Source organism: Geotrypetes seraphini, chromosome 2 (assembly GCF_902459505.1).
Source record: "Geotrypetes seraphini chromosome 2, aGeoSer1.1, whole genome shotgun sequence".
Classification (NCBI taxonomy): domain Eukaryota; kingdom Metazoa; phylum Chordata; class Amphibia; order Gymnophiona; family Dermophiidae; genus Geotrypetes; species Geotrypetes seraphini.
The window spans coordinates 32,892,332-32,916,001 of NC_047085.1; the positions used below are offsets into that span (position 1 = coordinate 32,892,332).

General features: G+C 46.0%; 1 protein-coding gene across 4 annotated transcripts in view; it reads left to right on the forward strand.

Moving 5' to 3' along the window:
- The window catches only part of KCNQ3 (potassium voltage-gated channel subfamily Q member 3), a 362,225-nt gene that overhangs the window by 310,820 nt on the left and 27,735 nt on the right, over positions 1-23,670 (forward strand). For all 4 annotated transcript variants that reach the window (XR_004537948.1, XM_033929424.1, XM_033929427.1 and 1 more), the window contains exons 10-11: positions 13,150-13,346; positions 21,763-21,868. Coding sequence is in view for 3 of the 4 variants with exons in the window: in XM_033929424.1 (XP_033785315.1) it covers positions 13,150-13,346; positions 21,763-21,868 (303 nt within the window). In the remaining variant the exon portion in view is untranslated. The remainder of the gene's footprint in view (positions 1-13,149; positions 13,347-21,762; positions 21,869-23,670) is intronic.

Genomic DNA, 23,670 nt, shown 5'->3' on the forward strand with positions numbered 1-23,670 from the left:
ACAACAATCGCTGCTTTTGCAAGCATGCGCAGACCATCTACAGGCAAAGAAGACGGTCTGCGCATCCTTCAGGATCACTCACTAGAGATCCTTGTGGTCGGAGGAGGGTGTTCCTTCGATCGCCCCCATTCAAATACTGACCCATTGTGATCAGTTGGCCTGCTGTGGATCGGCCACGGATCGGGAACAATCGGCAGGTTAATGAATCTAGCCCCTAGTTTATAAACCTCAAAGGCCTCAACGGCAGGAGAAAGCCGCAAAGCAGCCTGTTTAGCGTGCTGCAGCTGCCAACGCTGGAGGGAGGTTTGTTATTAAGGTCATCTCGCTGGGAGGGTCGCATGGGAAGGAGAGATAGCAGAGTCAGTGGGGGTTGGGCTGGGAGGGGAGAAAAGCGGTCTGCCTCGGGTGCTTCAAGGCCTGGCTTCTTCAGGCAGCATCAGTGTTTACAATTCGCTGCTGTTGCCGGCTTCAGGCCTTCCTCTCTGGCGGGTCCTGCCTACTTCCTGTTTTCATGAAGACAGGACCCGCCAGAGAGGAAGACCTGAAGCCAGCAATAGCAATGAATTGTGAATGCTGCTGCTGCTGCCCGATGAAGTTCAAGGAGGAAAGGGAGCAGAGGGGGAGAGAATGGCTTGGAGGGAAGAAGAGATGGCAGGGCATGGAAGGAGGAAGGTATGCCAGACCAAGGGAAAAGGAAGGGGGAAAGGAAGGAGGAGATGCCATATGGAACAGAAAGGGAGAGAGAGGGCAAACACTGGATGGAAAGAGAAGAGAGGGCAGTGAATGGAAGGGGCAAGACAGAGGGTGAACAGTAGATGGAAGGGGTAGAGAGAGGGAGACAGACACTGAATGGAAGTGTGGAGGGCAGGATGAGCAGCCATTGGAAGGAAGTGGGGAGGAGAAAGAAAAAAGGCCACATGCAGGATTGAGGGAAGATGATAGAGTTAGAAATAAAGATAGACAGACAGGGAGCCAGGGAGAGACACAGACAGAAAGAATGACAGCGTCCAAGGAGAGAAAGACAAGTAAAAAAAAAAAACCAGACAGACAGACATCTACTCTAGCACCCGTTAATGTAACGGGCTAAAACACTAGTGCTTACATAACCATCTAAAACCACCACATTCTGCATCTCCTTACCAAGGCCTTAACAATCAAATAACTGCTCCAAATTTTTAAATATGCAGTTCTTTTCACCTATATCATCACAAGGTGTGCTAACGATTAGCGCGCGCTAATTGAAGTAGCACGTGCTAAACGCTAACGATTTCATGTTAGTCTATGGACACGTTAGCAATTAGCACGCGCTAATCGGTTAGCGCTCCTTAGTAAAACAGGGGGAAAGCGTCTAATCCTACCTCCCAGCACCTCTAATTTCCTGTAAATGTATTTCATTTTCATAAAAGCATTCACAAACTGTTGTGTCTTCAGCAAATTTTTTTTTTTTTTTAAACCAAATCTAGATGCACTTAAACGCAAAGGTCCTGGCAAAGCGTTCCAGAGTTGTACTCCTCCTACTGACAGCTTGGTACCCAAGCTTCCAAGTTTAATTTAAAATGTGTTATTCCGCTTATTCAAACTTCTAAGCGGAGCATAATAAAAACAGGGGTAAATACACAAAATAAGACTGGTAAACATACAAGACAGACATACTGGAACATCAGGAAAGCGGGAAGAACTGCATTGATTAATGTAAAGAAGAACGAAGAAGGGAAGTGCATGGGGAGGGGGAACCGGTTAAAAATCTAAATTAAGAGAAACGTTTATAAGTCAAAAGCATCCTTAAATAGAAATGATTTTAGGGCTCCTTTTACAAAGGTGCGTTAGGGCCTTGATGCGTGAAATAGCACGCGCTAAAATGCCACGCGCGCTAGCCGCTACCGCCTCCTCTTGAGCAGGCGGTAGTTTTTCGGCTAGCGCGCGCTATAGCGTGCGCCAATCCGGTGCGTGCGCTAAAAAGCTAGCGCACCTTTGTAAAAGGAGCCTTTAGTTTAGATTTGAAACGATCTAGGGACGTCTCGTCCATTAATTGGAGTGGGGTCGCTTTCCAGGTTTGGGGAGCAGTAACGGAAAATATTGTCAAACGTCTTGTGTTTATCCCCCCTCTTTTACAAAGGCGTGCTAAGCTTTTTAGCACACGCTAAATATTAGCGCACGCGAAACGCTAACGCGTGCATGTTATCCTATGGACGTGTTAGCGGTTAGCGCGCGTGTTGATTTAGCGCACGCTAAATCCGCGCTAAAACGCATAGCGCGCCTTTCTAAAAGAGGGCTTATGTGTCGTAAAGAAGGTATTGATCATAAATGCTGAGAATTTAATCTAAGCGATCTTTCTGGCACATATGGGATAAGGAGTCCATCAATGAATTCAGGGAAGATTGAAACGTGAGCTATCCTAGAATGAGTAATTATAGGATTACCAGATTTTCCGTTTGGAAAATCTGGACCCCCTAGACCCGCCCCCCCCCCAGGCCCGTCCAAATCCACCCATCCTTGCCCCGCTATGCCCCAGTCCCGCCCTAGACCCGCCCCCGCTGCCTGCTCTCGTCGGGCAGGAGCGCATCCGTGCGTGCGCTCCTGCCCCACTGTGATTTGTTCCAAGCTTTTCAAAACCTGGACAAAGTGCCGGGTTTTGAAAAGCCATCCAGAGACCCCCGGACATGTTCTCAAAAGGAGGACCTGCCCGTGGAAGTCTGTACGTCTGGTAACCGTAAGTAATCATCTTATCTCTGTTTAGACATAATTTCATGCTTGTTTCGGACCTCAAAGTCCTTCTTGGATAATAAACTTCTAACAACGCTTGAGACATAGTTGGAGATGCACTTCTGAGAGTACTTTATATTGCATTCTTTGCTTTATTGGTAACCAATGCAGCTGTTTCAAAATTGGCGTTATATGGGCCATAACAAGCAGAGGCAGATAAATTTATGAAAATGTTTAGTGGGTTTCTGTTTGTGGCTCTTGAGTTCTTTGGCCCTGAGTTTTCTTTCTAATTTAATAATAGGAATATGTAAATCATTTGAAAAGAAATGTAGCACAGGAGATAGTGGTGTAGCAAGGGTGGGCGGTGCCCAGGCAGTGCCCAGCCCCCTGCCGCGCACATGCATCCCCTCCCCGTACCTTAACTTCAGCACGAGCTGCCGAAGTGACGGAAGGGATGTCAGAGAGAGCGCCAAAATCAACGCGGGCAGCAAGGCTCACGCCGAAGTTAAGAAGGTATGGGGGAAGGGGAGGGCGCATGGCAGGGGGAAGAGTGGGACGGGAGTGTGTGAAAAGGAGGAGGGATGCTGGACTGCCCCCCTCGGCCCCGCCCCTTACTACGCTACTGGCAGGAGGGCTTCAGCCGGTTTGAATGAAATGTTGAGATCAGCGGGTGAAATCGGATTAGATCTGAGGGAAATCCAAACGGAATTTGTCAAATCAAGAAATTCTCTTCACATTTTGGGGAATTTTTTTTTTTTTTAGTTTGCTTAGCCAAGACACCAAAAATTCTGAATTCTGGGTTCACCAAATTGTTGGCCAAAGGATTTATAATGTACTCATTCCAATTACAGGGTCTCAAAAGGGTCCTGTGTTATTTTTTCGTCACTACCTTCTCCGAGTCGGGAGTGGGTAATTTACGTGCCTGCTGCCTTCCTTGGATGGTGGTAGCCGTTTCTCAGACTCCCTCTCCGGAATTGAACCTTAATTCCCCGTTACCTATGGTCACCATGGTAGGCGCAGAAAGTACCATCGAAAGTTGATAGAGCAGCTATCCAAATGTATCATCACCATCATGGGGAGGTGCAGTCGGCCCCCGGGCAAGCCTGGATTGGTTATAGTCTGATAAATGCACAAATCCAACAATTTCATACTCTCCATGAAGTTATAATTGCTGCTACTACTTATCATTTCTATAGTGTACCTAGACATACGTAGCGTTGTACATCAAAACATAAAAGAGACAATCCCTGCTCAAAAGAGCTTACAGTCTGGTCAGGACAGACATACTGGACAAGAAGGTGCATCAATACACAGAGCTTAGGTGGGAGAATTACAGACATTGGTGCTTAGAAAGTGGTTTGGAGTTTGGAATTGAAAGCAGCTTCAAAGAAGTGGGCTTTGAGTCTGGATTTGAATACTGCCGGAGACATGGAGCCTGACGTATTGAGTCAGGATTCCGGAATGTTATTGTTTTTTGAGATTCTGGAATGTTGCTATTATTTGGAATCCCCAAAGAGTTCCTACTCTTTGGGGATTCCAAATAATAGCAACATTCCAGAATTTCATGCAGAAGCTCAAAGAGTAGCAACATTCCCAGCTACTGCTACTAATCATTTCTATAGCAGTACTAGACATACGCAGCGCTATACATCCAAACACAGAAGAGACAGTCCCTGCTCAATAGAGCTTACAATCTAGTCAAGACAAACAAACTGGACAAGAAGGTGTATCAATAAGCACTGCTCAGGTGAGGGAATTAAAGAGGGAATAATAAGACAGGCGGGCTGGAGTTTGGAATTGAAAGCAGCTTCAAAGAAGTGGGCTTTGAGTCTGGATTTGCATCCTGCCGGAGACAGAGCCTGACGTACATAAATGAAATGTTTTTCCTTTGTGCAGTCTTTCAGACGCAAGTTGATAACGACTGTTCATGACATTTTTATCGTGGTTTGCATCCTTCGACAGTTGCATTTCTCGTAGGCATCATGAACAGGTGAAAGTTCAGATCTAAAGCACAGAGGGAATGTCTTGTTTGCATGGTGAAATGTGTACGCAATGAATTTTTTTTTTTCTAAGCAGCTGACATGGAATCTTTTGACCTCTTGCGATGTACAGTCCGTTCTCATTATTTGCAGAAGTACAGTTCCCCCCCTAAAATGGTTGCAGACTGCAAAATCTTGAATGACCAAAATGTTGAGTCTGTGGGAAATTAGAGGTTCGGTTCCAGTAGTACACGTTGCACCTCAAAACCACAGAAGGTGAACAGTGGATCCTATTGGGAGAATAGAGTTAGGTTCACGTGCAGGGGACAGCACTTGGAGCACCTGTAATTCACTCTCCGGACTCTTGGAGGCCATATCTGGAAGCAAACGCCTGACCATGAGGTGAAAGTGAAAACGCTGTTTTGTTTTTGTTTTTTTTAAGCGCCGGTTCGTGAATATGTCAACACAGTAGCACGAATGGGGAATAAAGGCTGCAATTGATGCAACTATGGCGAGCTGAAATCATGCACTGTGGATGCGCGAATCATGAGAACAGACTGTATGAGAATTGTGCACCCTTGCATGAGTGCATGCCTTTTTAATATCGAAACACATGCATGCCCAGCGTATGAAAGGCGGTGGACATGAGAGGCAGTTTCAGTTTACTGAATAACACTTCAGAACTCACTCCTGGAGATATTGTTTATACTAAACAGTTCACATAACATGCTGGTAAGATGAGTCCAAATTCCTGAAACCGCTCCCTTTCCTGTGAAAATACGTACACTTAGGGCTCCTTTTACGAAGCTGCGTTAGCGGTTTAACGCGCGTAATAGTGCGCACTAAACCGCTGGCCGCGCTAGCCGCTACTGCCTCCTCTTGAGCAGGCGGTAGGGTTTTTTTTTGGCTAGCGCGGGGGTTAGCGTGTGATTAAAAGTTGTGCGCGCTGAAGCCGCTAACGCGGCTTCGTAGAAGGAGCCCTTAGTCTGATTACAGCGTTGCATTTTCCGAAGAATATGCCTTCACTTGGACTGATTTTGGATGGCAAGATTTTGAGTTCATAAGAAATTACTGATGACTGACTTATTTGTGTGATCGTGAAAAGTCTTTTAATAACATGTTGATTTCTGTAGATTAACCTCCTGCCTCACTGTACTTTATAACTCAGAGCTATGTGCTATTCATGCTATTCATCCTATACGTGAAAGAATTGATTTATGGTAATAAAAGACCCCTCTGGTCCTGTAGTTTTGTTTATCAGTTTCTCATTCTCCTCTCCTCCTCCTTTTCCTGTCAGGAGTATGATTTACCTTTTTATAACCAGATGTCTCAAATACCTATCCTGAAGGACTGCAAGTAGATCTGGTCTGCAGGTTATCAGCAAGAACTACTTGTGAACTACTATTTCAATTTATTATCATATGCCATTACCACCACTGTTTCCTCTAGAAGTGTTCAACCTTTTTACACCCGTGGATCGGCAGAAATAAAATAATTATTTTGTGGACCGGCAAACTACTAGGGCTAAAATTAAAAACCCCCGTTTACGTCCCATCTCCGCGAGCTCGGTCCCCGCAAACCATCTGATCCCATCTGTACAAGCCACAATTATGATTTTATATTGAACGTATTTTATTAAAGTATAAAAAGAAAAAATATTCTGAACAATTGTGATTTTATAAATACAAATATACAGAGCAAAACCAGCAAAACCCCTGTCTCCACCTCCCCTTCACATATATCCCCTCTACTATCAAGAAAACTGAACAAGCCAAGTTATTATAGAATGCTACATAGAAATATCATGCTAACAGAATACTGCAGTCCCCAGTTATGTCTCTAGCAGGATATATATTTCAAATCTGATATATTCTAATGACAAAATAGAAATAAAATTATTTTTTTCTACCTTTTGTTGTCTCTGGTTTCTGCTTTCATCTTCTTTTCCTTCCAGCATCTGCCCATTCCATCCAATGTCTGCCCTCTCCCCCTTCCATATGTATCTGACTTCTTTCTATGCCCCTCTTCCCTGTCCATCCAGCCTGTGCCTCCTCTCTCCTTTTTACATCATTCATTCCAGCTTCACTGCCTTCTTCATTTTTATCTCTCCTACACCAGATCTAGCATCTTTATCCCTCTCTCGTTTTTCTGCTGACCCCCTTTCCAGCATCAATATCTTTCTACTTTCTCATTCCTCTCTCTCCCCTTTCCCTAATCTGATCTCTCCATTCCACCCTGACCCCTTCCCCTCCTGTAATCTCCCTGCCAGCTGTTTCCTTCCTTTTTTTTTTCTCCCTTCCCTCCTTCCTTTTTTTCCCTTCTCTCTTCCCTCCTCCCTCTATCCAACATTAACTCTCTTCCCATCCCTTTCCCTCCTCCCCTCCCAGCAGCATCTCTCCTTCTAACTCTCTCCAAGTCCAGTAACAGCTCTCCCTTTATCCAGCAGCTTCCCTGCCTCCTACAGTGGCTGTCTCCCCTTCCAGCAGCTCTCAGTACTTGCCTGCAGGAAGTTGCCGGTAAATCACTGCTCTGGCAAGTAGGAGAGCTGGTGGGAGGGGAGACAGCCAGAGTGAAGGCTCCCCAGGATCTTGCTCGCACACGCTGACATCTCCTTCCACCTGCACCTGTATCTGCAGCTCTCTCCATTCTACTCGCGACTTCCCCGCAGCCCTCTTCAGCAACTCGGCAGGGGCGGCGATCAAGACAGGCTGCCGACATCGGGACCTTCACTCTCTGAGTCCCGCATATTTTGTTTCAACTTCCTGTTTCCTAACAGGCGAGACTCAGAGAGGGAAAGCCCCGATGTTGGCAGCCTGCCTTGATCGCCTGAGGCTGGGAGGAACATTAGTCGGGAGGAACCGCAGTCGGCAGGAAATTTAACTGCCGACTGGATCTCGCCGGCCCTGCGCGGACTGGCAGAAATTTTCTGCGGACCGACACCGGTCCGCGGTCCGGCGGTTGAAGAACTGTGCTCTAGACTGAGCGAGAGTCTTCTAACTGCATTGCTGCCAGTAGTGGGGGGGGGAGGGGGGTGATGTTTCAATATTGTGTTTTCAGTTGCTAGAGACAGGCAGATTCCCTGGAGTTTCAGCGCTGCTTACGTCTGGTAGCGCTATAGAAATACAGTGAAACCTTGGTTTGCGAGCATAATTCGTTCCAGAAGCAAGCTCGTAAATCAAAGTGCTCATATATCATATATCAAAGCGAGTTTCCCCATAGAAAGTAAGGGAAATTCGCTTGATTCATTCCACGTCCCCAAAAGACACCCCCCCCCCCCGAGACCACTGGTGCGCATTCACTCACCCCTGTGAACCGGCATCGCCCCCCCCCCCGTAAATCAGCATCGCCCCTGCCCAAACCCTTATCACGATAGGGCCCCGACATCTGCACATGCTCAAGGCCTTCTGGCTCCCGCTCTCTCTGAGACTCGGTGAGATTAATTTTCACATGAACTGCTTGATAGAACAGAAGAGAGCCAATGTGTGTCAGCTGCTTTAGCGCTTTCTAAAGGAAATAGCACCTTCAGCAAATCTAGCTCAAATCCAACTTTAAGGCATGCAATGCATCCATTCAAGTTAATTTTGTACATCGATTTTCCATCCAATTATCATTTTAGCAAAATCCTACCTACTGATTGCAGAACTGTGCTGAACAAGAGTAGACTGGACAAAATTGGATGTATTTACTCTGTCTTTTCTATGTACTTTCATACTTTGACTCATTTCTATATATTTTTAAAGTTATTTTCTTCTCCTTTCTGACCTTCATCTAAGGCAGGGGTGTCAAAGTCCCTCCTCGAGGGCCGCAATCCGGTCAAGTTTTCAGGATTTCCTCCATGAATATGTATGAAATCTATGTGCATGCACTGCTTTCATGGTATGCGAATAGATCTCATGCATATTCATGGGGGAAATCCTGAAAACCCGACTGGATTGCGGCCCTCGAGGAGGGACTTTGACACCCCTGATCTAAGGACTCCTTTTACTAAGGATTTTAGCATGTGTTAAACCCGCGCTACGTGGCTAGAACTAAGGTCTAGCGCGCGGGGCAATTCAGCGCACGCTAAAAACGCTATCGCAGCCAAAGTTTCATTCCTTTTTTGTACCCTCTACCTTCCATCCTTCTCCCAATATCTACATTCTGTCTTGCCACTTGCCTCTTCTGGATCTTTCCTTGCCCAGCTTTCTACATATTTCTCTTCCTTCCTCTCTCTTCTTGCTACTTTGCACTCACTGCCATGGACTTGCCAATTAAAAGTTTTTCTGTGTTTAGCAGCAGGATGGCCTTCCCTTGGCTGTAGTCAATTTCTCTTTCTCCTGCCATTGTTTAAACTCATAGGCAACGGGACGGTTCATAGTCATTCGCTTGTGAGACTTCAGCGCGCCGACATTGCAGTGCCAACAATTCAGCGCAAGACACCAGCGCGCCGCCTAAAAAGTGACTTTTAAAGAGCTCTGACATGGGGTGTGAGTGGGAAACCCCCCCGAGTTTACTTCATACTCTTCGCGCTGCCAAAGGGGGGGGTTGGAACTAGAGAATGACATGGGAAAAAAATCTGTCCCCGTCACTGCCCCGTCCCCGGCCCACCATCCCCTTCACCGCCCCGTCACCGCCATTCCCTTCACCACCCCGTCACCGTCACTGCCATCCCATTCACCGCCCCGTCACCGTCCCCGCAGCATCCATATAAGCCTTAGTACTGCAATATTTAGCTTATTCCTTCCTTATAAATTAAAGTTCTGGCTGCTGAACTAGAGAAAGAGATGTTCAGCTGGCAGGGCTTTGTTTATAAGTTTTTATCAACACAATTAATAAACTACTTTATCCTAAAGCAAAAAATAAATAAATAAAAATAATTTTTTTTTCTACCTTTGTTGTCTGGTTTCTGCTTTCCACATCTTCTCATTCAATTCCTTCCATCCACTGTTTGTCTTCTCTCTGCGTCTTCCATTTGCTGTTACTGTGCCTCTCCCTTCACCCCCCCCCCCCCCAATTGGTCTAGCACCCATCTTCTTCCCTCCACTCCCCCATAGTCTGGCATTTGTCTTCTTCCCTTCCAGCGTCTTCTCCCCACTCTGTCTTCCACATTTCCCTTCAGGGTCTGTTCCTCTCTACCCTCTTTCAATGTCTGTTCTATTCCTTTCCACCACCACCCGTCCCTCCCTCCTTTACCATCTGTTTCTTTCTACCACCCTTCAGCTCCTCTTGCGTGGCCTATCTATCTACCTCCCTCCCTCTTATTTTTGTGGCACGTTACAATGTAATTTGTGCAAGCCGCTGGAGCCAGCGAGCTCGGTCCCTATCCCATCCCTACAAACCATATTGCTTCTGTGTTCCTATTTTCCCCATTTCTAATATCTCTCCTATGTATCTGGCATTGCCCCCCCCCCTGTGTCCATATACCATCCCCATGGCATGTCCCCTTTATGTCTCTGTCCCTATGCCCCCATGCACATAATTTCCCCTCTTTCTGTTACCTTCCTGTGTCCAGATTTCCCCTATCTTTCTCTTCCATACCAGTGTGTCTCTTCTTTTCAACCCCATCTAGCTTCTTTCCCTCTTTCTTTCCCCACCCCCCTGCTTCCAGCATCTGGCTCACCTGCCTGTTCTCCCCTTTCTTTCCTGCTGTGGGTTTCTTTCTTTCCCTCTTCATCCCCTTGGCCCAGAATCTTTTTTCCTTTCACTCCCTCCTTCCTAGTGTGAGCCGGGAACACACGCGATCGCGCAGTCCAGCAGCCCCCACCCACCCGATCGCAGCATTCAGCCAGCTCCCTCCCTCTACCTCACCTTATATTCCGAGTTTGCCGGCTTTCTTTTTTGCCGAGCCGCACGCTTTCAAAAATCCGCCCATGTGCGGCTATTCAATCTTCTGCTCTGACACAACCGGAAGCAGGAAGTTGCAGCAGAGAAGATTGAACAACTCCAGCAGCTGCGTGTGCGCGGGTTTTTGAAAGCGTGTGGCTCGGCGAAAAAGAAAGCCGGCAAACTCGGAATATAAGGTGAGGTGGAGGGAGGGAGCTGGCTAAACGCTGCGATTGGGTGGATGGGGCTGCTGGACCGCGCAATCCTTCATTGCCTCACTGTGGAGACAAGACCATTCACCGCTCCACGGGGCGGTGAATGGCCTTGTCCCCATCCCCGCAGCGACTACTATTTTTCATTCCCTGTTTCGGCGGGTTACCCGCGGCTAGCCGCGGGTAACAACCACTGTGTCATTCTCTAGTTGGAACCCTCCATTATAGAGTAAACTTAACTTTTTCCCGATTTTTTAGGAAAAAGTAAAGTTTTCTCTATAATGTGGGGGGTTGCAACCCCCATACCCCCCCAACGGCAGCACGAAGAGTATGAAGTAAAGTGGGGGGTTACCCCACACACACTCCCTGTCGGAGCTCTTTAAAAGTAACTTTTTAGGCAGCGCGCTGGTGTCTTGCGACGAATTGTCGTCACTGCAGTGTCAGTGCGCTGAAGTCTTGCGCGCATTTGTCCCATCACCCAATGAGTTCATAGTCATTTGCGCGCTGAAGTCTCACGCGCTTTTGTCCCGTCACCCAACGGGACGCATTTTTGTTTTGGAGGGGGTTCCTAAAGGCTCCACCCAGCAGGATCCTGCAGCACATCTCTCTCCAGTTCCCGACTCCACCCCCCCCCCACCTACTCCCGGTTGCTGTCATTTTAAGTCTTCGGGCAGCCGCTGCGCAGTGTCAATACGCAGGCCTGCCCCAGAAGTGTTCATTCCACAGCGACGCTCATTGACGCTGAGCGGTGGCTGCCCGAAGTTCTTAAAATTACAGCGACCGGGAGGAGGTGGGTGGGGGAGTAGAGCTACCCATTGCCGACTCCTCCGAAAGCCAATCTTTATGGAGGCCGTGGCCCCTCTGTCCTCCCCCCCCCCATTCTAATGCCCATGGCTGAACAGTTAAAAGTATTGGTGTGATACACCAGTATGTACCAGTCACATCTCAACAGTTTTGTTGTGAAAACTGTAGAATTTGACTCCAGTCTATTTCATGCTTACTGAGTGAGTGAATGAGCCTGTGCTCAATGCGAGGTTTTACATTCTTTAGAGAATGTCATTGGTACTGCAGCAGTGGCCAGTAACTTGCACAGTGTGGTGTGCATTCTAATTCAGCAAATATTCTAGTGGCTATACCTTGCACTGGAATCAAATCTTATCTTGTACAGCAAATTAAACTTCCAGTGTATTTAATAAAATCACGTTTAAAGTACTCCTCAATTCAGGATATTCCCGATCCTCAGAGGGTCAAATTACCCAAAGATTCAGGTGACAGAAGTCACCGAACCCGATCTTCATGGGATCAACGTGCTTTTTTTTTTTACCGTATATATTTTTTTCGTTTTCGTTTTAAATGACTATATATCATTGAAATTTATTACTTAGCTTAAATAGTTTTTAGAGGAGCGCCTCCACCAACATGTCCATGCTTCATACGCTTTCCTCAGGGTCGAGGCTTCCATTAAATTATCATGCTTTACAGAAACCGCTCCTCTCGTTGTCTCGATGTCGGGAATAACATGAAAGTGCATCGAGAGGAGCGGTTTCTGTAAAGCATGATAATTTAATGGGAGCCTCGACCCTGAGGAAAGCGTATGAAGCATGGACATGTTGGTGGAGGCGCTCCCCTAAAAACTATTTAAGCTAAGTAATAAATTTCAATGATATATAGTCATTTAAAACGAAAACTAAAAAAATATATATATGGTAAAAAAAAAGCACGTTGATTCCATGAAGATCGGGTTAGGTGACTTCTGTCACATGAATCTTTGGGTAATTTGACCCTCTGAGGATCGGGAATATCCTGAATTGAGGATTACTTTAAACGTGATTCTATTAAATACACTGGAAGTTTGATTTGCTGTACAAGATAATGCATTCTAATGGCATTGCACACAAAGCATAGTCCTATTCAAATAATACTTCATCAGTTTCCTATCCATTTCCAAATACAATTCAAAGTCCACTTACTGACCTACAAATGCACTCAGCTGCCCCTCACTATCTCTCTTCACTTATCTCCCCCTATGATCCCCCCCCCCCCCGTGAGCTCCGTTCTGCTGGTAAGTCCCTCCTATCTGAGTCCTTCTCTTCAACTGTCAACTCCAGACTCTGTCCCTTCTACCTTCCTGCGCCGTATGCTTGGAACAAGCTGCCCGAATCCCTACGGTGGGTTTCGTCTCTGGCAGTGTTCAAGGTCCAGTTAAAAGCCCACCTCTTTGAGAGTGCTTTCGACACCTACCTCCTCTCACCATGGGTTCTGCATCCCCCAACCCACTATGTCATGTCTGTCTGTCCGAGTTAGATTGTAAGCTCTTCCGAGCAAGGCCCGTCTACAAATAACAAAATATACGTCTTTCAGAACTACATAAGTGATAAATAGTAGAAGGAGGTAGCAAAGAATACAGTCATGAACAAAGTAAAAAAGTGTGATTGCTTTTGCTTATTTTTCAGCCAAAAGTGGAGCCTGTTGGATCGGGTTCGACTTCCAAATCCTCGTGGAACCAGCCCCAAAGGAAAGACGTTTGCTCCTGTAGATGGTATCGAAGAGAGTCCTTCTAAGGAGCCCAAGAACGTTGGCGTGGGCAGTAAGGAACGCTTTCGTACTGCATTCCGAATGAAAGCTTATGCCTTCTGGCAAAGCTCAGAAGGTAATGCATTTGTGTTAGGTGGTTTTATAAATTTTCCTTTGAGTGCGTTCAAATGTCTTTTCCCTCTTCTCTCTGTCCTATGACAATTAAAGACTGTACAGTGCTCCCCTGCGAATTTGCGGTCGGCGGTTCACGGTCCCGGTCATTCGTGGTATATTCCGACCGCGAATGACCGGGCAGGGGAGGCAGGAGAGGGCAGCCGGAGCGCCGGCGAGTGAAGGAAATCACTCGCTGTATGCTCCGACCGCCTCTTCCTGTACTAAAGTCAGGCCTTACCAATCAGGAGGCCCGACTTTATTTAGTACAGGAAGAGGCGGTCGGAGCATACAGCGAGTGATTTCCTTCACTCGCCGGCGCTCCGGCTGCCCTCTTCTGCCTCTCCAGCTGCCCTCTCCTGTCTCCCCTGCCTAAAAACTGTATTCGCGGTTTTTCGAAATTCGCGGGGGTTCCGTTCGGGGGAGTACTGTAATTCCATTTCATGTGTACCATCATTATGTCAGAATGAACTTTCAAGGTTGTTACGGATGTGCGTTTCTAGGACTAATTTCAGGAAACTATTGAAGACACATTTGTTACTACAAGCATTTTGAAAGATAGTAATTTTGTTGTTATCTGTTCAGATTATGTATGTTATATTGTAGTCTGTGTTAGCATATGCAGAAAAATTAATATTAACGATCAAATTGTAATGATCAAATTGTAACATTTATTTCTTATGGCCCTGAGCACCAACTGCAAAATCTTTGATAACCAATACAGTTTAGCATTTTAACTCTCAGCCACAAATCCACCCTCGCACCCTCCTTCTCCATGCGGGGGGGGAAAAAAAAAAAAAAAGGAATCAGTTCAAACTAGAAAAGCTTCAAGATCTGGTCTCTAACCCTAGGCTTGCGCCAGAAGACATATGAGAAGAGACTGGAAGCCCTGAATATGTATACTCTAGAGGAAAGGAGGGACAGGGGAGATATGATTCTGACTTTCAAATACTTGAAGGCTATTAACGTAGAACAAAATCTTTTCCAGGGAAAGGAAAATGGTAAAACCAGAGGACATAATTTGAGGTTGAGGGGTGGTAGATTCAAGAGCAATGTTAGGAAATTCTACTTTACAGAGAGGGTGGTGGATGCCTGGAATGCGCTCCCGAGAGAGGTGGTGGAGAGGAAAACGGTGACTGAGTTCAAAGAAGCGTGGGATAAACCCAGAGGATCTAGAATCGTAAAATAATATTAAATATTGAACTAAGGCCAGTACTGGGCAGACCTGCACGGTCTGTTTCTGTATATGGCCGTTTGGGGGAGGATGGGCCGGAGAGGGCTTCAATGGCTGGAAGGGTATAGATGGGCTGGAGTAGGTTTTGACGGAGATTTCGGCAGTTGTAATCCAAGCACAGTACCGGGTAGAGCTTTGGATTCTTGCCCAGAAATAGCTAAGAAGAAAAAATTTAAAACATTTAAATTGAATCTGGTTGGGCAGACTGGATGGACCATTCGGGTCGTTATCTGCCGTCATCTACTATGTTGCTATGTATGTTACTATTTGGAGAGTATAAGAAGGTTTTTGCCTTCTGGTACCACAGAACTTGCACCTCTTAAACATTGCTGATACTAAACAATGGTTCAATGGTTTGACAAGTAACTCTGCTGAGTTCAGTAAAGCTATTTGTGGTTATGTATGCTAAAAATCATCAGGGTCTAGGGTCAAATGTAAAATCTGGCAATCCTAGTGTTGGTTAACTTGTTATCCATCTTATTTTAAATTTCCATTCTCGGTTGTGAAGCGTTGCTATGCAACATAATAAACAAATACATTGCATCATAGAGTATGTCATTCTGGCAGAAATAAACTAGACTTTATCGACTCATTGCATTACATCACCCAAACTGCTATAGGTGTCTGGCCATGGGGAATCAAAGTGGGTGATACTGTTTTGACACTAAGGTTTCCTTGATGTGTTTTTCTGGGGTTATATGCACTTTTGGATAGTTCACGTACAGGGCTCAATGCATCTGGTAGCACTATAGAAATAATAATACAGTAAAACCTTGGTTTGCGAGCATAATTTGTTCCTGAAGCATGAGAACATAAGAATTGCCACTGCTGGGTCAGACCAATGGTCCTTCTTGCCCAGCAGTCCGCTCACACGGCGGCCCCCAGGTCAAAGCCCAGTGCTCTAAATGAGTCCAGCCTCACTTGCATATGTTCCAGTTTAGTAGGAACTGTCCAACCTTGTCTTGAATCCCTGGAGGGTGTTTTCCCCTACAACAGACTCCGGAAGAACGTTCCAGTTTTCTATCACTCTTTGGGTGAAGAAGAACTTCCTTACGTTTGTACGGAATCTATCCCCTTTTAATTTGAGAGAGTGCCCTCTCGTTCTCTTTACCTTGGAAAGGGTGAACAACCTGTCCTTATCTACTAAGTTTATTCCCTTCATTATCTTGAATGTCTCGATCATGTCCCCTCTCAGTCTCCTCTTTTCAAGGGAGAAGAGGCCCAGTTTCTCTAATCTCTCACTGTACGTCAATTCCTCCAGCTCCTTAACCATTTCAGTCGCTCTTCTCTGGACCCTTTCGAGTAGTACTGTGTCCTTCTTCATGTACGGCGACCAATGCTGGACGCAGTATTCCAGGTGAGGGCGTACCATGGCCCGGTACAGCAGCTTGATAACCTTCTCCAATCTGTTCGTGATCCCCTTCTTAATCATTCCTAGCATTCTGTTCGCCCTTTTCGCCACCGCCGCGCATTATGCGGACGGCTTCATTGACTTGTCGACCCATACTCCCAAGTCTCTTTCCTGGGGGGTCTCTCCAAGTACTGCACCAGACATCGCAAAAAGATGTATGACAACTTACTAGCAACACATGCAGCAAAACTGGATCCCACTATCACCAACCTACTGACAGCTTCAACTGACCTCAAGGCTTTCTGCAAAGAAATCAAGACCCTACTATTCAAGAAATTCACCCAAACGTCCTAATCCCTCCCGTTTCCCCTCTCACCCCCTCTTAGAATCATCTCATCAAAATTGCTTTAGACCTTACGCCTTCAATTGTATTCCTTTACTGGAAAAGTCCAGCTATCTTTTTTGTTGTACTAGGACCAACTTCTTTAATTGTATTTCTTTTCCTGGAAATGTCCAGCTATCTTTCTGATGTAATTCGCTTAGAACTGCAAGGTACAGGCGGAATATAAGCATGTAATGTAATGTAATGTAATCCTGTATTCGTGAATAAGATTTTTATTACTGACATGCTTGTAATCAAACCGAATTTCCCCATAGGAAATAATGGAAACTCAGACGATTCGTTCTACAACCCCAAAACTTTAATACAAATTTCTATATATACTTGTATTCCAAGACCTCGCTCATTTAGAACAGTCACTACACTCCTGAAGCATCAGAAAGAGAAGAACCATCGGCTCAGTTGTGATGTGTGTATACTGTACGTACTTGTATTGCAAGACATTTTAATAAAATGTTTTGCTTGTCTTGCAAAATACTTGCAAACCAAGTTACTTGCAATCCAAGGTTTTACTGTAATAAGAGGTTGTGCCGGTGTGGTTAGAGCTACAGGCTCTGCACCCTGAGGTTGTGGGTTCAAATCCTGCACAGCTCCTTGTGATCCTAGGCAAGTCACTCAGTCCTCCATTGCCCCAGGTACATTAGATAAATTGTAAGCCCACGAGGACAGATTGGGAAAATGCTTGAGTACCTGATTGTAAATCGCTTAGATAACCTATATAAATACAGTGGGAACCTTGGTTTATGAGCATAATTCGTTCCAGAAGCTTGCTCGTAAACCAAATTACTTGTATATCAAAGCGAGTTTCCCCATAGGAAGTAAGGGAAACTCGCATGATTCGTTCCACCTCCCCTCCCTCTGGCCACCGGCGCTGCTCCACCCCACTCTACCATATCCCCAAAAGACCCCCCCACCCCCGAGGCCACTGGTGCGCTTCCACATCTCCCCCGCGAACCGGCATCCCCCGCCCACCCAAACTGAAGGCTTACCCCCAATGTGGCACCGCCATGCAGCACTAACCCACAGGAGGCCTCTAAGGTGCTCCACTGCCCTATGTCTATGTGGCCAGTCATTGCAATGCTTGCCCATCCCATGTCCAAATAATCTAGATTTGGACATTTTCAACTTGGATGTTTCTGTGGTCTCACCCTTTTCACCATAAATGTAGTGGTTAGAGTAGTTTATGGGTCTGGGTTCTCCTCTTTATGTCTCATTAACCCCATCCACCAGGCTACTTAGACACCTGTGTGATAATCTACTAACCTTTCCCATATCAGATGTTGCTGTTATAGAGTCATTCATATTTTGGGGGGGTGAGAGGAGGTTAATGACAACTGGGGGAGTGTGGGGGTTCATTACTTAATCCCTCCAGGGGTCATCTGATCAGTTTGAGTACCTTTTTGGCACGTAGACGCTTCTAAAACAGGTCTAGCTTGGAACGTCTAAGTTCCGTCCAGGATGTCCTGCAAAAGGTTCGATTATCTCCGGAAAAAGTCCAAGTCTAACCCGGCCCACAGCCCACCTAAAACACACCTCTAACACGCCCCCTCTGAGTTTAACGTTTTGGAGGGCGAATGTCCCACAAAACGTACCGATATCAGCACTTATCTGACTTGCGGTACGTTGCATAATATGATATATTTTGAGTTCAGAGTTTTGCCAGGTTTCAACACAGCCATGTTTTACCAGGGAAATCCAAAATGCTTGCAGAAGACAAAGATTGTTTAAATGTGCCTGTATCATAATTCCGTTTCTGAAAAATAAATAAAAAACAAAGGGCTCCTTATACTAAGCCGCATTAGGGCTTTAACGCACGGAATAGCGTGCGCTAAATTTCTGCACACGCTAGACCTTAACGCCAGCATTGAGCCAGCGTTGATTCTAGCCGCGTAGTTCGGGTTTAGCACCAACCAGTTCGTGCATCCATGTCTATTTTCTTCGCCTAACACACCTCCTCCCAAAATAAATGTAAAATAAAATACTGCACGCTTAGGACCTGATTCTGTAAATGGTGCCGTAAGTTAGGCGGTGGCCCACCGCCGCATAACATAATTGTTTTAATAGGTTTTGATCGGTGCGATAATTGACTTGCTGGTAAAAACCAATTAAAAACTTGCCTAACGGTGCCTAAGATCAAAGAAGGCATTTTTAGGGGATGATGTGACTTTAAGCGCCATTGGACGCGATGCTCAAAAGATCTTAAGCTGGTCCGGAACTTCATCTCCGACGTCAGAATAGACTTCGGGAAGAAGGTTTCTGGGCCGGCACCTAGGCCTTCCTTTTCTGGGCGGCAAGAAGCAGCGCTGGTGGACCGGGGGGTCGGGGTGGGGGGTTGAATCAAGTGCTGGAGGGAGGGAGGCTGGCTTTGGTGTGGCAGGGAGGGAGGGGAAGCGATTGCCTATCCCGCTGTCCCTGCGCACAGCTTCGGGACGCTGTCCCTGAAAATGGGATATTTCGGCGTCCCAAAGCTGTGTGTGGGGACAACGGGACAGGGGACCTAAAAACAGGACGGTCCCATTCAAAACGGGACGTATGGTCACCTTATGCATGCTGGACCATTAGTGGGGGGAGATGGGGGGGTGAAGTGACCCAGACCAAAGGGAGGAATAGATGTTGGACATACAAGTAGGGGTGGTGGAATGACAGAGAGAGGAATAGAATGAGGTGGGAAGGGAGACAAAACTATTTTTAGAACAATTCTCAAGAACCATTCTCAAGCATCTACCAATCTCTGTGGGTGCTGGATAACTGAGAGTTTACTGTACCTGTCTAAACTGCTTTGATTGTAAGCACACAGAAAAAGCAGTATATCGAGTCCCATCCCCTGAACATTCTGTATCCCCCAAGAGTGGTGCACCCAAAAGCAAGTGTTCCAGTAAGATTGATCCACCCCATCTTTTCAAAGCCTTCCCTCGCCCAACTTAACCAAGCTTCCAAGGTACCTGATTTTTTCTCTCTACCGAAGACAATTTCCCTCCTGTCTATCCAAGTACTTAAATTAAAATAGTTCCTGTGGCCCTGGGATCATTCTGAACATCAAAGCATTCACCAGCTGCCTCCCAACTCTGAAGACAACAAAGACAGAAAACTTAGTACCTAAGAGTTTGAAGTGTACTTTGGTCTGAATGCCTCTAAGGTGGTGGAGGAGGAATCTTGAGTTTCAAATGGGCATGGTTTGGGCTTGGCCTAGCACTTGTGCATGCATTGGTATTTGCACAAGAGCCCAACTACCTCCTTGTTTTGACATGGGGTGGTCACCAGTCGAATGCACTAGTAGGTAACTGTAAGGAGATGTCCACAGGAGCAGAGCATGGAAGGGTATTAGCATGTCTCTAATAGATGTGTGTAACTTACAGAATAGTGTAAGTCTGTGTTCACAAACCCTAGGTGTCAGGTTGTCATGGTGACTGAAAAATCAGACCTGGCACCTCATTTTTGCTGGCATTACATAAGGGGAGCTATGATTGACGTCTACAAAATCTTGAGTGGATCGATTTTTTTTTTTACCCCGTCAAAAATGACAAAGACGAGGGTGAGGGCACTCAATGAAGTTACAGGGAAATACTTTTAAAACCAAATCGGAAGAAATATTTTTTCACTCAGAGACTAGTTAAGCTCTGGAACGTGTTGCCAGAGGTTGTAGAAAGAGTGGATCGCCCCCCCCCCATCCCCCTTTGCAAGACCGTAGCACAGTTTTTAGCGCCGTCCGTGGAGGTAACAGCCCCGACGCTCATAGAATTCCTATGAGGGTCGGAGCAGTTCCCACCACGGCTGGTGCTAAAACATGCACTGAGGTTGTGTAAAAGGGTGTGGGGGTAAATAAATAAATAAAATAGTGCACGTTAGGGGCAATGAAAACATTACGACTTCCATTTGTTTAGACCGCAGACGATGGTAAAGTGGTGTGAGTGCACTGGAAAATTAAGGGGCCATTTTGCTAAGCCCCACTTAGGGGGGGGGGGAATTTATCAACAGGCGCTAACCGCATTAGCGCACACTAATCGTGTTAGTGTGCGCCGATTAGGGTGCACTAAATGCTAATGGGCGTCTTTAGCGTTTAGCGCATGCTAAAATGATTAGTGCCCACGGATGAATTCCCCCCCCCTAAGTGGCCAATGTTATTACTAGTGCAGAGCGTTCCCATTTCCTCCATTAAAGGCCCCACCCTAATTTCCCCATTAGCACGTGGCCATTAGCATGGATCACTTACCAACGCATTTTCCGGGCGGTAAGGTATTCTGCTCTACTCCCACGCTAATCATTTGGCATACGCCAATTGTAGCTGCTGTAACCGATTAGCGTTGGGCGCACCTACTCTCTGCCCCCGGCACTAAAAAAATATTTTCTGATTTTGAGCGCGTGGGGAGCGCGCAACGATTCCGGAACCACTGTGTGAGCATGCCCTGCGGTGGTGCTTTCTGCCCTGAGGTAAGCACACATTAGAGCTTACCACAGCTTGGTAAAAAGACCCCTAAATGTGTACGCTGTTCTCTCCCTGCTTAAGCATGGCCCCGGAAATGCTTTTTCCACAACAGGGACTATGACATTTTCACTCATGGCTGTTTTTAGCCAGGCAACGAAGAGAATCTTTCAGATAAGCCTATTGGCCTGGGTAAATGCCTTTGAAAACTGATTTCTAAATGCTTGCCTTATAAACAGGGCTTGATTAGTGGGGGGAATGGCCTGGAATATAGTTTCACTGCTTTTCTTCAGTGCTTATCTTCCAACACAGCAGGGGCATTCTGCTCTGTCCCCTCCCCTCCAAGCAGCCTGCAGAGAAGAGGAGGAAAGATACACTTCTCCCTCCGTATTCGCTGTAATAGGGGATTAACAGAATCGCAAATACAGAAAAACCGCAAATAACTTTTTCATATGTTCTTCACTGTTTTCTGTTTAAAACCATTGTGAATATGGTGAAACCGCGAATAACATGGTGGGAGACCTGGCCTGTTCCTGAAGGAGAGGCAAAACACGGTGAAGAAAGTGCTGGGAATCAGCGATTTTTCTCTGTAAATGCATGGAATCAGTGATTTCTCTATGCAAGCTGATGTAATTTGGGGGGAGGAGTCAGCAAGCTAAAAACCGTGAATAATCGAAACCGTGAATGCTGAAACCGTAAATACGGAGGGAGAAGTGTAGTGAGCTTGAAGCAGAGCAAAGGACGATCACTACTCCCTAATCTAGCCCCCCCATCTCCTGTTGCTCCTGGCCCACCCAAGTTTCTCTGCGCTCTACATATCCACTTCCTGTTTATCTACAAATCAAGCCCTGGTTATAAAGGCTGTACATTGTAGTATTGCAGGCCAATGTCATTGAGTGTATACACTTACAAGAGGTTGTGTACAGCTTTTCTTGTCAAATATACTCCATATTGAGATACTTCTCCTGATTCATAGATGCTGGATCTACAGGGGATCCTATGGCTGAAGACAGGGGATACAGCAATGACTTTCTCTTTGAAGACTTGATCCCCACAATCAAGGCAGCTATCCGGGCTGCTAGGTATTTTTATGATAATTCTTTGCATTGACCAATCAACATGACTCTATCAAACTCTTAAACATTGACAATGTGTTATTCCATTATAAACGCTCCTCCATCCCCACCAACCTCCTGGTATTTCAAAATGAACTACGGCTTTTCTCCCAAATATCAACAAAAATTCAACCAATATGATTCATCTTTACCAGTATTATTTTTATGGATAATCATGGCACATTTGATGAATTTTCTGCCTAGATTAATGTACTACTGCTTGGTGGCTCCAATGGTACATGTTTCGTTGATAGGGTTAAGCAAGGGAAGTAATCTAGCTCAGTGGTTCCCAACCCTGTCCTGGAGGACCACCAGGCCAATCGGGTTTTCAGGCTAGCCCTAATGAATATGCATGAGAGAGATTTGCATATAATCGAAGTGGTAGGCATGCAAATCCGCTCCATGCATATTCATGAGGGCTATCCTGAAAACCCGATTGGCATGGTGGCATACATTTTCAATACTAGCCAGCTAGGTCAGGGTAGCTATCCCTGAATCCACAGAGAGCTATCCTAAATCTAAATTGCTTTGTCCCCCCTCTGTACCTACAATCACCCTCCCTCCTGGCATGCCAACATATCAAAGAAATACTTCAATTTTTTGATCTACCTCCCTGCGGCCCTCTCAATGTAATACTTCCTTCCTCTCAAAAACAATCTCTTCTGCTTAAACGCACAGTAGGCCAAGGTTTAAGGTTTGAAAGTGGCTGACAAATATAGGAGGGGCAGAACAAAATCCTCCTCCTTTTTTTTTCAGCACATACTCTTAACAGTATTCATTAAACTCATTAACACAGTTTTTGCTCCATGGGTTGGGTAAAATCTGGACACGTGGCTCCGCCCCCCCGGGCCCCCCATTTCTACTCAGCTCCGCCCTGTTCCACCCAAATCACGCCCTGTTCCACTCCAGCCCCGCCCCGAGCCTCTTCTCGAGCTCAGAGCCGCATTTGGAGGGTCCCCGAGCATGCGCAGGTGTGACACAACGATTGCGCATTCAAGCACGCATGCGTGTGACATCACAGTTGCATCCGCTCATGCGCAGATGCCCTCCCGACGCGGCCCCGAGCGTGAAGCTTTTCAAAACACCGACGAAGACAGGACATGTCTGGGTAAACCCAGAGATCTGGTAACTCTAGCCATGGCTGTTCTGACTCCCATATAGAGAAAAAAGAACTTGTAGAAAATAATTATGATCAAACTAGCCTCGTTGCAATCTCTCAAGCTCTCAGATGCCTGCAATAAATATCAATGAGATAAGGCAGGGAGATGGTATCTTTCATTGAGCTGAGAATAGATATGAGGATTTAAATATAAAGTGCACTGTGCTTAGATTTAAAGTGCTAAGCTGTAATCTTCAAGTAGCAAGCATGGTAAAGCTGATGTAGCTGACAGCCCTACGGGACCCGTTTCGCCTTCTAAGCGGCTTCATCAGGGGTCGTATAATCAAGCGTGCAGCTGGCTTACGTTAAGAAGCTAAAATGGCGCTGATGAAGCCGCTTTGAAGGCGAAACAGGTCCCGTAGGGCTGTCAGCTACATCAGCTTTACCACGCTTGCTACTTGAAGATTACAGCTTAAACAGAAAAAGATAAGTGCCGTATCTATGGAGTCAATAATTTGTTTCTTAGCACTTTAAATCTAAGCACAGTGCACTTTATATTTAAATCCTCATATCTATTCTCAGCTCAATGAAAGATACCATCTCCCTGCCTTATCTCATTGATATTTATTGCAGGCATCTGAGAGCTTGAGAGATTGCAACGAGGATAGTT